Here is a 17,954-nt window from a genome sequence, read left to right as displayed (position 1 = left end):
AGCATTAATTAATCACAAAAGTGCTGTAAGGCTGCTACCAACAATTATATTCATTGTCAATCATTTTTTATTTTCTTTGATAATCGATTGATTGTTCAACCTGTAATATTTCAGCAAACAGTGAAAAATGCCCATCATTATTTCCTGGAGCCCAAGTTCACATACACAAATGGCTTCTTCCTTTCATTTTGCTGACTAACAGTGAAAACCCATAAGAATTACCATCACAGAGAACTCAGAAAATAGTAAATATACACATTTGAACAGCTGGCACTGGAGTGGAAGCTGCACCTAAATGCTTAATCAATTAATCAACTAATAATTTCAGGTCCAGAATACTTGTGAGTTTCTGGGTGCCTGGGGAAATAATGAAACTGCCTAGTAATGTGGGTGTCAATAAGTGCCCAACAACATATTTTTGCACCACGGTCTTCTCAAGGTTAATAGTGAATGAAGTTCTAATGAAATAGTAACCTTTTCCTGCTGGTATTTAAAGGATAGGTTCACAATGTAAAAAAAAAAGTTCATCCAAAGCTTCTACGGCTTCAGCTGTCTGAGCTATACAAATCAGCATCCATAATAGCTCAACAGGGAAGCACTGTCCAGAGAAACACATGCAGATGTAGGTGGTTCAAACATGGCTACTCTTTAATGAGGGACCCCATAATTATTATTTTAATTCTTTTAATTTCATAGTAAGATCAAGGTAGTCTATGCGGCTTGATGTGAGGTATGTGATGCAAAGGTCATCCAATACTATGATGGTACATTTAGATCTGCATGCTTATCTCAAACCAGTTAGATAATACTTATCACCTCCTGCCTTATTAACTATAATTGGCCTGTTCCAATGATAACACACAAAAATAGGGAGATTAAAAAGAAAAAAGTCCAAGATCAAGATCAACAACTATATCTTCTTCAGCAGGAAGACCACAAGAGAACAAAGACCTTGATTTTAACTGGAGACAAAACATGACGCTGTTAACTGTGGCATAATGAACACGTGATGTTATGTTATGTGCTGCCCACCAATGGGTGATGTGTAATAAAAGTTGGAATGTCGACCCTGTTGTCACCCTCAGGATATCTAAGCTACAGAAAAATAAGTTACTCAGTCACCTTGATAGCAGTCTGTTTTTCTGCACAATAACATCCATGTTGAAACCTGTCAAACCAGTTGAGCTGGTTTATGTGTTTGAAATTGCATAACCCTAACCCTAACCCGAACCTAAACATTGAACTTCCTGCTCAATTGACTTCCCTCATTGATAAAGATTCAATTCACTTTGTTACAATGTCTTTAATCCTTTACTGTTTTGTTACAGTGGGAGAACGTAGTGTAACTCATTGTATTATGTAACCAGGATTGGATTGCATTGTATCACTCTTGCCAACATGAATGGTCTAATTTAAGCCTCTGTCAATGAATCAACCTCTGACATGGGTCAAGTAAAACAAATGCAAATATACTGTATTTTAGTATTGTCAAGAAGTAACTTTACTCAACTTAAGTACAATGTTGAGGCACTTGTACTATACTTGAGCATTTGCTATTTCATACTTATCTCAGAAGGAAATATTGTACTTTTTTACTCAACTGTATTTATTTAACAGCTTTGATTACTGGTTACTTTTCAGATTTTACATCAACACACATAGATAAGAAATATAATATATTGACTAATCTAAACTTACTAAACTACTGAATGAGTAGTTCCCAGCCTTTTTCACGTTTGAAATCTTAAAAAAAAAAAAAAAGCAGTCCTTTTGGAGCTCCTTGTCATGCAGATGTATTGAGTTGTTGGCAGTTTCATTAAATAATGATTTTCTGAATAGCTTAGATTTAAATAATTGTTTTAGGCTCAAAGCGGTAGATTACTCAGTATTTCACAAAATAAACCCTGCCCCATTAATCATCTCATGACCCACTAATTGCAGTTGTATGCAGTAAAATGAGGCTCATGAATTGAGATATATGTAAATGTGACATATCTTAATGTATCAGTCATATGGGGCATATTACTGCAGAATGATTACCTTTACTATTTATTTTGCAGATAACACTTATTTTCTTTTGCTCAAGTAGGATTATTTTTACACTGTTGTTTTGCTTCTTTTACATACGTACGTTTCCTGTTGGGCTCAACAATGAGGCCAGATGATCTTGACCGGGCTTCATGGTTACGTAAGTGTTGGAAATGCTGACACCAAGGGACCAAATATGAAACCTGCAGCTACAGGACAGTTAGTTCCTCATAACTCTAAGAAGCGAAATTCATATCTTTTCTGTCAACCAGCTGTATTTAGTTTCATTTGTCTTGTCACCTCATCATCATCATAGTGTTGTTTTTGAACTACTGGCCTTGTTAAATTGTAGGTGCAGTTTGGATCCCATTGGGGTTATTTGGTGCTTTCAGAAATCTCCCAGGCTTTCTTTGAATCTGCTGCTGAACACAATGTTTATGTGCTCGTGGGTGTGTGTGTTTGTGTGTGTGTGTGTGTGTGTATACAGATAAACTTAATCCTGTGCCTTATATAAAAAACTAAACAATTACAGGGATTGAACTGTCTCAGTTTCTGTATCAATGAAACTGTCACAGTAGTTGGAGAATGAAGTGGCAGCGACAGAGGCTCAAATCGGCCCACACCCATCCCACCACTCCCAGCCCCCTTTAATACTGGTTTCCCTCAATGTTTGGCCCACGTACATTTCAAGTGCTCCGACCTTGTTTGCTTTATCTTCAGTAGTATTTCAGTGTAAACCTGCAAAGTGTAATTTACTTCCAGGCCATTTGGCATATACTCAATGTCTTTGCAAGTTAGTAACAGCCTTTAATTAGCTTATAATATTCTGTGGTTGTTTTTGAGAAGGCCTGAAGAATGTTTTTTGCCTTACACTGTAATCATTGTTCATCATCTCTAGTTTTTAGTTTGGTAACATTTTCAGTATATTGAATATGTGCATAAAAATCCACAAATAAAACATGTGGTGTGTCAGATTCAACCAAGTGCTAAATAAGCCACATTTACATTATTTCAGACAACTAAACTGGGTATGGATGCGCGTGCTGTGTGTGTAGGGTCAATGCACTCACTTCCATGTTCCAAACTGCATTTCATACCATTTTAGGGAACATGACACTTCCCAGCACCTTGAAATTTGTGGCTCCACATCTCACTGACTTTCAGAAGGAAAGGAGTTACATTTGGGGAACGTTAAATCGGGGCCCGGTGCTATTTATGGACATAAGGTTCAAGGTCAAATGATTCAGTTTCTGAAAACTAATGTTCGCTTTGGTCTCTGTATGCTGTGGCTAAAATAAGACTTTTTCATGGTAAATACTTTGTGTGTAGCCAATGTGCCTAAGTTCCATTGCTCATCCTAATCCTTTGTCAGTTTCTGTGCTGTTGAGACTGATGCAACAGGGTGAGGGAGTCAAATCATCATTACGCACTGCTGGTAGATTCCCGTTTTGCCACTGAGATGACAAAAGGCCCTGCACATCCACACAGGTGTTTTCAACTGTTCTGGCCGGATAGACCTCTGATCAAGTTTGGTGATGTCAATAAACATGTACTGACTTGTGACTTGTCATAACCACAGGTTTCAACTACTGACATTAACAATGGCTCGGCTCTATTTAAGCCTCCCAGTAAGCAATGACTGTGTGATAGGTGAGCTGGCACGCACAATGCCAGGACTGTGAAAACTGAAGCAGCTACATGAAATTCAGCCATAATTCATTTTATTATTCATACATTATATGTTTCTATTGTGACATGTGAAAATGTCTTCTGTGAAAAAACCCCGTCAATCAAGCTCAGAATGTATCTACACCCACCCTGTCCTGACAAGAGGTCCAATCAGGCAAAGTAAGTGAAAACACCTGTGTGGGTTGCAGCATGAGGACCTCAAATATTATTTCTAGCCAATTATATTTCAATACAAATTTGTTGTTTTACATTCACCCCTTGTAAGAATAGTGAACTGATTTGTGAAGTGGTTGAATGTTGGTCGATAGACATAGCCTTAAAATCTTTGCATCTTTGAATTGCAACAAGCTACGATACTGTATACTGTAAGTGACTTTTGTTTATGTTCAACACACCAGAGATAAAAATATAAGTTCTATCCCTGTGAATTACAGAGGATGGATGAACAGTCATCAAATAATAGAGTTAATAATATGCAAAGTAATTTCCCCTCAGGTTCAACACTAATTGATTTACATGCTTCAGGTGTTGATTCTACTCTATAGTAGCTTTTGAGACCACAGTTTGCAGCATCTAAGTGGATCGCCTTGCCTTAAGCAGGAAAATGACAATTGTACAATGCACAACAGATAATCTGAAATAATCTTTAATAGATACTTACAAACAAATCTACAACAAGGAGTACAAATAAAATGGAAGCTGCAAGCAAGGAAAAGTAAGGTGTGGCACAGTGTGTGCACATCCAGCTGAGTGCTGAATGTGTACCACATCTGCACATTTAAAAATACTACAGTCAAAAGGTCTATGATATGGCATTTGACAATATGTTGGCAATCTGACCTTCTTTATTACATTTGTGCAGCACTTTGTGGATTGTCTTTTTCCGTCTTTACATTGCCTTACATCTGAACTGTGCTGATTCAAGCACAATGCCGTTTACCTACATAGTCTGCACCCCCCCACCCTTAAATCTCATAAAACACAAACACTACATCAATGGTTCTCAGCTATGTGGCAGTGAGACCCCAAGGATAGCAGGTTTTCATTGCAACCAACCGTTACTCTACAGTAGCATCTTCACCAGTTGATTTCCATTCTCTGGCTTTATATGTGCAAACGAGTGAAATCAGCTGATGCGACTGGTTGAATTAATAAAAACAGCTCTCTCGGGGCTCGACAGCATGTGGTTGAAAACTACTGAACTACAAAAAGCAGGAGTGACAAAAGATTTTTAAAAAAGACACTGATTGTATTGAGAAAAATTTCCTGCAGGTGCATGCTACAAATAATCACAGTGGCATTATCCTTCCGTTAAAATTTCCGCTAATGACGTTCCTGTCAGATGCCTGATGGTAAGCAATGGGGCACATGTATATCGCAGAGAGAACTGATAGTGCAGTGAGTGGTGGGAGCGGCTCTTCAGCTGCCTCACAGTGCATTCATCCACAATGCACTTCATACCCACAATGGAGTGGTCAGCATCTCATTTCTGTGTTGTGTGAACGGAAGATTTCATTCATTATCTATTTAAAAACTACATTTTCTAAAAGCAATTAGGATTTCATGTTATAATTCTCAATTTGACAGGACGTACAAGCTGACATGAGTATGCAATGCCACCTTGTGGTCAGATAATGACAGTGCACCTCTGCACCTTGTTCAATTTCCATCACACAATTTTTTTTTTGCACAATAGCATTTAAATTTAAAAAGGCTACAAGATAGAAATTCAGAATCATAAAGCCTGGAGGTCACAGCAGAGGTACCGACTACATATGCCACATCAACTTACAAACTGGAGGAGGTACACCAATATGGTGACTGTCATGGCATCGTCTGGATCAGCATGTGCATAGTGCTCAGTGATTCCTGATTTGATAAAGTTAGAGAACACAACTGCAAAGAGTCATAAAAACAGGATAAGAAACTCAAAAACGAGTCCATCCACTGACACAGAAAGCATACTTGTTGAATCATTCAGGAGGCTTAGTCAGTCCTGGAGGTTTGAACAATGCTGTCAAACGGGTTCAACCCAAAAAGGATCCCAGAGAAACAGAAAGAGACGAGGGTGTGCTGTGTGTGTTGTGACTGTCAGCGTGGTCATTGGTAGAGCAGGTAGTTCTTGAGAGAGGCCGGCAGGGGCAGTCTATGGATTTCACTCAGACGGTCTCTTCCTAATGCCACCCTCACTGAACGCCTACACAGGTCCATCAGCGAAAGGGGTTCAGCTGGAGGGAGACAAGAGAGGGAGGGGCATGAGGAAGAGCATTTTTATGTGTTTACAATGGCAGACATCTCTGAAAATGGGAATTGAACAGCATTAAACCCCTTATCTTTTGTTACCGCAGAAAACACAACTGATTTCTTGTAAACGATAAAGCCATTCCTGTGTTTGATACAAATGAACTTAAATATATCAAAATCATTTCCCTCCATTCATGTTGCCATCAGTTGATATGATTATGAAAAAAATCTTGGATCAAGATGTTGGCACCAGTCTACACAGGCTCCAACAGAGGGAAGTTGTTATGATATGAAATCCACTCTGAAGTCATGAAATGGACAAACAGGTGTGGACTAAAGAGAACAACTAATAAATTAAATTTAGAATTAGAATTTTTCATTTGTATCAATTGTCAAGGAAAATATCGTTGTTTGTTTTGGCTGCTTGTCATAAAAAATGGCTTATTGTAATGGACATTGTGTGTAATTTCAACAAGGATATATCTGATCAAAGAACAACATGAACGTGACTAAATATTGAGTACTAAACGCCAGTACTTGACAATTTTCAATATGTGCTATAGAAAGAGTTTGCTCCTCCTTCAAAAAGTACTGATCAATAGACAGTCCTATTTTACCAGTGACTTTTTGTAGATGTAAACTGAGCCACGAAGAAGAAAAAATATTTTTACATATTCTTTGGCTGCAGTACCAACATTGTGTATCCAAATACCGAAACTGATTTTAATATCAGTGTACAAGATAAGGGATTTCCCTGCTCCACATCCAACAGTAAGAGCAATGTCAAATCAAACTGAAACTGGTTTTCATGCCTACCACTGCATCTGTAGCTCTTCTTTTTCAAAGACCTAAAAGTAGGTCAGGGGATCTGAGCTGAACATAAAAATCTAATGAGCACAGAGCACTTGGGACATGTGGGTAGTACAACATGTTTTGATAAGCACCTATGTTTCCTCATTGAAAGCTCATGACCCTTTTACCATGGAATAATTGGGATTAATTCAATTGGAATCATCTTACATTTGTCTGGAGGGGAAAACAAGCAGCTTGTTTTTTTGTACATGAACATTAAGTAACACAAAAAACTATGAAGGAGGTGCCACAGCCTGAATGAAAAACAAAGGAAGAGTACAATTAATGGGTAAAGCTAGGACAGGTTATAGCGACATCATGTCTCACTACAACATGTCTTAACTCCTCACTGAAAGCAGGAAACAGTGACATCATTCTCATTTGAGAAAACAGCGATTTCACATATATATTAATTCACATATAATCTGGATGGCAAAGCAAGAATACAAATCAGTCATGTTATCAAATGAACTGCTTTACATAATAGCCAAGAGACATCCATACTGGTGCAAGTCAGAGACAATAATGCTGCTCTACAGTAACCCCGTCTGCAGTAATATGACAAATCCTCAACTGTCACACCTTTGTTTATTGCTTCAATAAATGCTGTCTGTGGTTATGCAAGAGCTGAACCAAGACAGCATCACAGATCACAAACGCTGTTGCTCATGAGAGAAAAGATTAACCAAGGAAGATTTTAAAAAAGGTTAAAAGTTTGTACTTACGATCGAGTCCATTTATGTACCGGATTCGAATTTCACAGTGTCCCCACACGGCGCTAACTACTGGGTACAGCTTCCTGCCCTTAAGTCCTCTGAACGCCACCCCTAGATAATGTCCATCCACTATGTAACCCAGAGTCCCCTCGTCCATGTCCAAGACTACTAAGAGGGAGTCTGGGATTATGAAGGTGTCGTCTGGCTCGAGGAAGCCTGGGTAGGTTTTTCCTGGGAGGTTCTTGCCATCATGGTAGAGTTTACTCCTGCACAGGTCCCAGCCCCACGACTCAGCGTTGCTTCCCACCAAAGCTGTGTAGCCCACCGAGTGTAGCGGGGCGTCACTTGTAGCCACTCCGACCACAGCGTGTGTGCCCCTCTGACGCATGGCCCAGCTGATCTCCCACACATGCAAGCCCCTTGTGTAGCCAACGCGGCCCCGGATGGCGTCCGTGCTCTGCGCCACAGGGTGCCTGTGAAACACCAGCTTGTTGTCGTCCTTGACGAAGATGTTGAGGGAACGGTCATCATTGTTCCACGAGTGCTGGACCTGGACATCCACGCTGGCAGGTGGCATGTCCAGCAGCAGATCCAGTCGAGACGGTTTGGTGTGACTCAGGGCCTGTAGCTCCAGCTTCAGGGGGCTGAATGCCGGATCCCGCATATCAATGGTTTTGATGCCACCTGGGACTTTTTGCCCCATGCTCGGGGTCGTTATAGCAGCTCCTTCTTCTTTCTCCTCCTCCTCCTCCTCCACCACCACCACCACCGCCGCCTCCTCCTCCTCCCCCCTCCTCAAATAATAATGGGGGGAGTGATTAGCCTTAGACCCTCTCCTCCACTGTGCTCCTGCAAAGCCTAGGAACAGGTTTGAGCTCCCTTGGCCACTAGATGCAGACAGCCAAGGTCAGACTAGGTGTTGTCTGAAGCCCACCTGGAGAGATTAGAGGAGATGAATTAAAAAAGATAAGTTAATTACTCACTAATCTAATTAGCAATCTTCTGTTTGTACCAGGAAATGTCAGGAAACATCAAATCCTACAAAACAACAAGCTAAACATAGAGGAACATTGTAAGACCATCCTTATCATGCCATGACGCCCTTTGACAACAAAATGGTAGATCTGCTATAATGACATCATACAGCATTTGTTGTAAATGTTACAGTGCATGTTTACGTTTAATGGGAAGTTCACTCAATATTTTAGAGCTATTCATTTGGTAATCAGTGGACAACAACTGATATTAGCTGCAGAGCTGTTCAGTGACCTCAAAAGTGGCTTTGTTTTCACGTTATTCTTAAAGAAGGCAGTGTCCCATGACCTAAGAAATCTGAGATGTAAAGCTAAAGACCAGCTTACACCGATAACATTATCATTACACAACAGCAAGGACCATGTATCTGCTGACCGTGGCCTCATTTCCTACAGCCGTAGTAACAATGTACTCTGATTGTCATGTGTTTACCCACAGCCTTTTCAACTTAATGTAAAATTTGGAGCAGTCAGAGAGTAGATCAAGACTGTATGGTGTTGTTCTTCCTCCCTACCAGTTAACTATAATGTTGAGTCAACATGACAGACAAGACCAACAAGTTTCTGCCACTCAACAGTCATAAATGTATTTTCTAGATTGAAAAGGTTATATAGTTCTTATTGTATTAAATCATTTATTTAACCAGGTAACAGGTCTGATTTAGATTTAAATTTTCTTTTTTTTATGAGTTACAAGAAAACACAAACAACACAAACAGACAAATACAACTTGCAATACACACGAATGGAATGCATGTGCATTCAGCTGCATTCATAAAGAGAAGATCCCTGTAATCCAATACAGCTAAAATGTTGCTGAAATCAAGTGTTTCCTTGCCTGGAGGGAGAAACAAGGCTTATTCCTCAAAAAGAAAACTGACTAAGTTTCAGCTTGGAAACAAGGTTTTCAGTGTGTGATTTGAATGTCAGGTTCTGATCAATAATAATAATAATTCAATACTTATTTTAACCCCTTGAGGAGTTGAGATAAGATGAATTTGTCACCTTTTTGCCATCGGAAAATAGCATGACTTTTAACACCAACATAGGTTAATTTAAAAGGGGTTTGTACTACTGAAGTGGATGAGCAGTAGACAACTATCATCTACATAAAAATTGAAGCATGAAAAATTATCACAGAGAATACAATTATGGAGAAAAGCAATGGTCCCTGAATGGCACCCTGTATACTGGATTGGACTGTTAACAGTGAACAGACTAACCTAGATCGAAAAACTGCAGTTCAACATTTAATAACTGACAGGGTTTGGCTGCTGTGTACACAGTCTCTCTAGACAAATGGCTAACTAGGGTTGGGCAGTGTGACTGTATATGAGACAATATAAATATGTAATCTGTCAGAGATTGTGCCATACACTTTTTACCATGGTAGCTATCACTTTAACATGTTTGGTCACAATGGTCGATTGTAGGCAATGATTGTATCCATTAACATTTCTCAATCAATTTTCCAGATAAATGTAGCATCCCACTATTGCAACATCAAATTACATTATACCTAGGAAGGCACCTGCTTAAAGCTTTACATTTAACAATTGAAGAGCACAGCAAATGCATCTTATATTTGTTGAACTGTGCCTTTGTGATGATTTTGGATCTAAGGTAAAGACAACAATTGGAATAAAGCTGTTAAATTGTGCTTTTAAGTGTTATGTTTGAATAAATTCAGTTTTTGATAAACTTGCATGATTAGAATTTCATAGTCACACACTTGGAGACACTATTATCAAGAAATCAGCTAATAACAGTTATGACTAATTTTGAACTTTTTTTTTTTTTAACAAAAACAACTGTAGATCAATAACTAATTCTGAACTTTTTTGACATCTGTAGATCTACAAAAGACATGTCAGTGATACACTACGATATGCTTTCATGTTAATCTTAATGTACCTGATCCATAGATCAATATTCTCTCTTGATCCTTATAAGTTTCCATGGGGTTTATAAAAACATTCAAATTCATGTAGTGTACAAAGATATGCTTGTTTAAACTGGCAGACACCCATGTTATTATGTGCTTCTTTTGCTAAGTGACTCATTCATGATTACGCCACACAAACAACATAAAAAAAAAAACACTGAAATCTTATTTGATTAGCTGTCCTCAATTTTACGCATTACATCTCCAGCTTTTCTTGATAAAGCAGAGTCAATCCAAGAATCTGTGATTTCATGATGTTGCCAATTTCAGCCACTTATTAAGCAGCTATAACAGAAAGAGCCTGACAACCTAACAGAGGGGACAACTCTTGGGCTTATTTTTTAAGTCCCTCAAAATCTCCACACCACAATCAGAATGAACTTTATTTGGTCAAATGATAAAAACATTTTCAGGTGTAAACTATCATGGTTTTATGGCATTATGATTGTTTTAAAATTCAATAGTGTTGGTTTTAGAAAAGCTAACAAATATGAAACGCAGCACTTAACAGCATAAAAGTAGATCCATGACCCTCAATGGGCTGAAACATTATTCAGCTAGTCTGAAAGTGAAATATTCCCACAAACTCCAAAAATAGGAAAAAAGAGGGGAAAAACTCCAGCCATTTCCTATTATATGGCTGTCTAGTCAGAGGGCAACAGGAAAAGCAGTAATAAAACGTCTGGCTTAAAAAAATAAGCCAGTTCTGTCGTATTTGAGGGACACAGCTTTTTTTCAGGCAGAAAGAGTTTCAAGAAGACATAAACTTGACAATAAAAGCCTGATGAATACCTGCAGTGCTTCACTATACTGACTCCATTACAAAAGACCACAGCTGTGAAAGGGCACTTCCAGTTTATTACTGAGAAGCCTCAATATAACTGTTAAACACCATCTTATACCCAATTTTTACATTTCTTTATTATAACTTTTACAAGGCAGCTGATGCCAACAGGACTACTTTAGGTCAATAGTCAGGCCATTCTTTCATAGTGAAAACCCTATTTGGCCTGATACCCCACACTTCGCATTAAGGATCAGTATCCCAAAGACATGACGTGACTTTTTGTGGGTGCAGGTGTGACTACTGCCGCTCTTTGGTCTTCGTGTTTTGGCCCGTGTTGCAGTAAGGCTGTAGAGAGCATTGTGTAATGTGGAAAACTGTGCTGCTGGGAAGGCCACTCTAATTGAATTGTAGACAAGAGTTCATTGAGAAGTGCTTTGGCTCTTCTTCTAATGCAAGTAAACAACCATTTAAATGGGTCATGTCTCTTCAGTGATTGGAAAACAGGAGGGAAGAAAAAGCAAGCAGCGGGTGGCCAGCATTTGAATGTAAACAATCTCTTTTTCAATGCCTGTCCAGCATTCAGGGAGAGTGAAACATGTTAATTTGCACACCCTTTGAGCCAGGAGTTTACCAATTCCTCTCCCTGTGGCAAAGGGCCACCTTACAGCGCACACAATATGCAAATCAAAACTAACAGAACAATAAAAGGTCTTCCCACATTTACCTTGGACTTCAAAACAAACATATCCATTAGTAGAATAAAAGGTGGCTTGTGGAGGGATATATTTGAACTGGGATGCCTGCCTGGGCTGTTTGGGGGTCCTGGGCCCCTGGGTTGGTTTGGAGCTGATTAAAATGCAAGAGGAAGGGCTCGCTGGATTTGCTGGGCCAAGGAAACACTTGTGTCTATTGTAAGGCCCAATTTAGACTGGTCCCACCTGAACTTAAGTCCTAGCCTGTTTGTTGACCTGCTGAGTACATAAAGCTCATGATTTAGCCTACCAAAGACAAAGTCATCCATTGTATGGATAGAATGCTTGAACGCGTTATGTATTATGGAGTTCCTTAATATTATGTAGTCTAGCACTTTGCTATGACTTGTCTAAAGATGAAATTTAAACTGAAGCTTAAAGTGTTTTAGCTTTGAACAGGTTAAATATATATGATTTAGTTTACATTTTTTGTACTTTGCTTTGTTTAATTACATTATCTTTAGTGCACTCGTGTTGCAGTTTATTCGGTAAACCTAACTAAAACAATTGCAGTCCAATATAACAACTCTGTAGCAAATCATATCATCATGACGTTTACAAAGTTCTGTTTTTGTTGATTCAACTTTAATTGTGGTCATTTCTTTTGTTGTAGTTTATGATGCTGTTGAACTGTAAAGTGTAAGACTGAGAGGCATTTCTAATATTAGGTCTACCTTCACTGGCATAAATGGGGTGGACAAAATATTAGAAACACCAACATCCTATTTATATCAATTAGGAGAGACCACATTATATTCAAAGCACCTATGAGTATAATCAATCTACCCACAGCCCCCAGAATAACTATAAAGCTGAACCAGCATTTCTCTACAAGTTTTAACAAAAACTGAACCTATTGTAACCTTCATTAAAGTTAGGGGTATTGGCAGCTCTATTAGAGCGCATTACCTAAAAGAAAGTATCCCTAATAATGTGGCAACTGAGTAGATGTAGGCCTTCTGGACAGTTAAACCATAATAGCTTGTCATGCTAGCTAATGTAAAAGCAGTCTAATCTTCAAATAAGCTCTCGTGGGCCTGGGAGCCGTGTGCTCCAACCTCGAGGAGCGTCCACGCGACCACAGACTGGAGCAGCACATGAATCGAACGTTACGAGTCGTTGATTTGCAACATTGTTTCTGTTTACCTGGAGCTCGACCGCGTTCGAACGTTTGTTACACAACAAGAAACCATCGTTGTTAGCATAAACAGAGACAAAACATGGCTCGTGTTAACGAGGGGCTAAGACAGAACAACTTAACACTCTTTACAAAACTGGACTTTTGGAGAGGGACAGCATTTTACGTGTCTTGTTTTCGACATCAAACATGTTAATATGATGTAAAGAGGAACACTAAAACCGAAACAAACGCTTCGGCACCCTCCATATGAGAAGAAAACAGGGGGAGAAGGGAAATAAAAAGCACTCAGCAAACAGACCTTTACGAGGCAGTGAGGCAGCAGAGTGGATGACACCGGGTAAGGCTGCAGAGTCTTCACTTACTCCATCGTAGTTTTCTGTGTCCTTGTCGTCAAAGCTTTTACCATATCAGGCAGGACATGAATTAGGTGAATGATGGCTGCTCTCTCTAACATCTCTCACATCACGTGGTAAAATGCTCCCAGCTGCTGTGCTAGATTAGGACCTCCCTACTGACGGTCAGCAGTCACGGCAAAGTTGGTTGCATATTGGTATTGCAGTTTATGCGGGTTTTTTGTGGTTATATAAATGTATTCATGAAACATGTGCATCTGCAATGATGCACACTTTTGAGATTTGCTAAAATAAAACTATACACTGATTGTTACGAGTTTTACATTAACATCAGCTGCATCAATTAGTCGATTAATAGATCTATTTTCATAATCGATAATTTTTTAGGCCATTTTATATTCAAAAATGCCAATGCAAAAAACGTTTGATAGATGTTGGTCAGACATATGAAGACATCACCTGGGACTCTGAGAAACTGTTTAATGTTCTACAGAACATTGATTCATTAAAAAAAATAATCAAAAGACTAATAATGAAAATAATTCTTAATTGTAGCCATACAATCAACACAATGGGCCTCATTCACCTATATCTTCTTAAGTATTTTCTTAAATTCTCTCTTAAGTTGCTCTTAAGATAGTCCTCAAGAAAACTCTACGTCAGATTCATGAATGTGCTCTTAACCCGCAGAATTGTGAGCACCTGCGTTCTTAGAGTGATGAATACCAATCTCCTTATAAATTGTAAGCGTGTGGCAGTTGGCCCCTTTAAGACTGAAGGGTCCTGTACACACACAGACAGAAGTCACAAAGAGATACCGTAATCGAAAGTTGAGAAAAGCCAAAACGAAAATCTAAAGACAGAGCACCGGAAAACGCAATAAGCACTTATTTTGCTCAAAGTTGTGAGCACTCTAATGTTTGTAAGAGTGAATCCCAAATTAGAAAACAATGGTGAATGTCAGAGTCTACATAAAAGTGATTTAAAAAAAGTGCATAAGTTGGTTTTAAGAAGAAACTTCTTCTTAAGAATGGTTGGTGAATGAGGCCCATTGAAATTTCATTGTTGAATGTAGCTTTAACTTGTATTCTGTAATTTTCTTTTCTTTTATTAGAGTTCACATTCACAAAAGGCCTCACACTATAATTCACGTATTTTATATTTCAGTACTGATTTGTGAAATGTTGTTTCTCAGTATTTTTCAACATATATTGTTTTCTAAAAAAAATCATCTTAAAACCCCTTGTGGCAACTAAGTGGCATTCATAATAATAATAATAATAGGAAAAATGACAATAAGAAGAATGAGACTCATAATTCATTATTAATTATATAGCTGTAAATAATAATAGACTATTATTGTTATAAAATCAAGTCAGACTGTAAAAAGTGCTTACGTAACATGCTCAAGTATCAAAAACTACTGAATTTTTAAATTGTCATTGTAAATATTTACTACATGGACACACACACACACACACACACACACACACACACACAGAAGGAGGAACATGAAAAATGTGGCTTTGCAGCTATAAGTCATAAGGAAAAGTAGTTATTACATTTCAAATATATGGTTGTAGGAACATAAAAATATTCAATGAAATATTGAAATATCACATTATTTTCAAAACTATCACATAGATAAATTGACTAATTTGACAAAAATATACAGTGGGGACTCAAAATTCTTGAGTCTCAGATTTTTGGGTCCCACTAGGTACACACAAAAACAATCTTGACATATTCAAAATAAAATACAAAAGACTTAAAATATACTGTATATTGGTATAAATAAATAAATATAAATATGAATTTATATTTGTTCATCAGTGACTGAAATTAAATGTTTACTGAAGATGTAAAATATCCACTTACCAGCAGCTCCCAATATAAAACTAACTTCAGGCCACCACAGGATCTTTCAATGTGTAACCTCAACTGCAGACACTGCACTACACTACACTGGGCTCACATGCTGTACAAGGCAGGTAGGACATCACAAAGCCCCTGTTCATTTACATCTTTGTTAATTATACAGTTAGATAGGAAATTAGACATGGATTGATAGTGAAACTATAAAAAGCTGCTTTAGACTTATCTGTGGTACATTCTTTGAGAGGGGTATCTTTATAATGAATATGCCAAAAAAACCAGTAGAATGTTTCTGTCCTGCTGTACTCTACTTATATCTTCTTAAAATTTGTTCTTGGATAAGATTATGCTGTTATGGTCGACTCTGGGGAAATGCATGTGATGTGTGATGATGAAAGGAACCATAATTGATAATCCACATTCCAATCTGTTAAGTACACACACACACACATACACACACACCATATGACCAACTTCAGTAGGAGCATGATATTATCGACAGCACCAGTGAACCATGATTGCTCACACACTGAAACGCTGGTGCACCTTTTTGTTAAACTTGACCCTCAGGCCATTCAGTCCTCCACTGACATGGTTTAAAAAAGCAGAGAATGACGTTAAAACGAGCGGAGATCTTCGACCGATCAGTCACTGCTGCTCAGTAAGTCAGAATCATACTCCACTGACTGACACACTGACCCATGGGGAATGTCAAATATGGTGAGTGACGATTTGGAGTGACAAGGATGATCCACCCTGCACACGACCTTCATACGCTGGACAACTGATGCAGTCACTTCTAATCTTTCAGACAAATATCTTTAGAAACAGGAGCTCCTTCACAACAACAAGGCCCATTCATAAAGAGACAAGCACAGTCATGTTTTCCATGGTAGTAAATATAAGCCCTTATTTTGTTTCATTTACTGTACCAGACACAGACTACTGTAAAAACTTGCTTAGAATTTCCTGCAACCTTGTGTGAGCCAGAGCATTCACATGCACCATATTTCACCTGAGTGTTGGAAAACACTAGGACATTGTCGCCATCTAGTGGTTTCTGTGGAATAGACACCTCCTACTTGAGGTTCAGAGTCTCGCAGTCAGTCTGCAAAAAAACTCATACACTTCCTTAATTTATCACTTATTCTGATTATCATTTAATTCCTTGCAGAATCGCATGATACATGTTGCATGTGGTGGCACATACAGGTATTATGAACAAGTGCTGCAAAGATGAGTGAACAGTGAACATCTTCCTCCTCTTCACTTCCTTCTTAACTTCAGCACTCATGCATATTTTCACGTTTGGTATCTGATTTCTTTGTGACAAGGACTGGAATTAATAGGAGATTTAAAATGACCTTATTTGTCCACTGTGTGAGGCGTCTGAAGGTAACGTGGCTCATTTTACATCCTTGGTGGGGAACATAGCTTGGCGACTTGAATTACTCCCCTCAGCTCATCTCACAGTGAAAATCCCATTTTCCCATGCCGTGATGGTGCAATGTGCTGAGCTTGGTGATATCTCAGGGCCCCTCCACAGTGGAGGAGGGGAGTGCAGACATGCTTACTGCCTCCCTTTTAGAAACCATCATTTCAGCAGGATCGATAGTACGTCCCACTCCATGGCAGGCAGAGTGCACTGCCTCTATAGAGGGGGGTAGTGGGTGGTGGTGGTGGTGATGGGGGGGGGTATGTGTGTGGACAGCTGCATCAAGGCAAGTCCGAGCAGCACACGCAGCCAAGGTGAATGATCGCATGCTGCGTCAGACACTCGGCTCCTCACTTGTTCTGAGATGCAGTTTCTGAGGAGGACCAGTGGGTGGATGCTGTCCTCAAGTGGTAGCTGCAGTTGCAGGCTCCACACTGATACAGCTTGTGAACTAGTTCAGCCGTCAGGTACCTGATGTTCTTAGTTTTTGTCTCCTATCTGACTCACAAACGTGCCTTGGGATGAGTAAAGATCTGCAACTGCTGCAGCTTGCATAAAACCCTCCTGATGCCTTTTTTTTAATCGTCCTACACCTCTTTGACTGTATTGGAGGTTGAGCACTCAAATAGATTCATGCTGTAGGTGAGAAGACATCTCATGTTTCAGTGGACGGCTTGCAATATAAGACCTGCACAGTCCACATTCGTATAGCAGAAATCCTTAGACAGCGATAAAAATAATCTTTACCAGTTATTAGAGTTGTGTGCATGGACAGTGAGGTTTAAAAATTCATTCACTCTGGGAATACAGAGCTCTGCTTGGTTATTTATAATAACATAGTGCTGTATATTGTTCAAGAAGCCCAGTGAGAAAACATAACACACTATTCTTTTAATTTTCCGTTAGCGGCCATGTTTCATTTTTGTAACATTTAACTCTTTTTGAGAGAATTCTACAAAAACTATTGATCACAATATTTTTGACAGACACCAAATTTACAAATAGAGCTGCAACAAATCATTATTATCATTATGGATTGATCTATTATCAATTAAACTATTTTCTCAATTTCTCAATTAATTGTTTGATGACGACTTACGACG

At 38.8% G+C, this 17,954-nt stretch overlaps 1 protein-coding gene across 1 annotated transcript; it reads right to left on the bottom strand.

The window, feature by feature from the left end:
• Positions 1 to 4,347: 4,347 nt before the first annotated feature.
• On the bottom strand, positions 4,348 to 13,650 carry spsb1 (splA/ryanodine receptor domain and SOCS box containing 1). Its single transcript, XM_023427721.2, has 3 exons — positions 13,487 to 13,650; positions 7,539 to 8,463; positions 4,348 to 5,945 (listed from the first exon to the last, which is right to left on the bottom strand). Exons 2-3 carry the CDS (start codon positions 8,230 to 8,232, stop codon positions 5,818 to 5,820), a joined length of 822 nt encoding a protein of 273 aa, XP_023283489.1. The 5' UTR covers positions 8,233 to 8,463; positions 13,487 to 13,650; the 3' UTR covers positions 4,348 to 5,817.
• Positions 13,651 to 17,954: the final 4,304 nt, after the last annotated feature.

The sequence above is a fragment of the Seriola lalandi genome, unplaced genomic scaffold, assembly GCF_002814215.2.
Source record: "Seriola lalandi dorsalis isolate HSWRI2012SDOR001 ecotype SW California unplaced genomic scaffold, Sedor1 jcf7180002054861, whole genome shotgun sequence".
NCBI classification, from domain to species: domain Eukaryota; kingdom Metazoa; phylum Chordata; class Actinopteri; order Carangiformes; family Carangidae; genus Seriola; species Seriola lalandi.
The sequence above is the reverse complement of the archived record's forward strand: the minus strand, read 5'-3'. Positions and strand labels throughout refer to the sequence as shown.

Bases quoted from the DNA above. Each gene is read 5' to 3' on its own strand.
- spsb1 (XM_023427721.2), bottom strand. From the start codon at position 8,232: ATGGGGCAAAAAGTCCCAGGTGGCATCAAAACCATTGATATGCGGGAT. The intron at 5,946-7,538 runs GTAAGTACAAAC...GTCTCCCTCCAG, and splicing joins GTACATAAATGGACTCGATC to CTGAACCCCTTTCGCTGATG.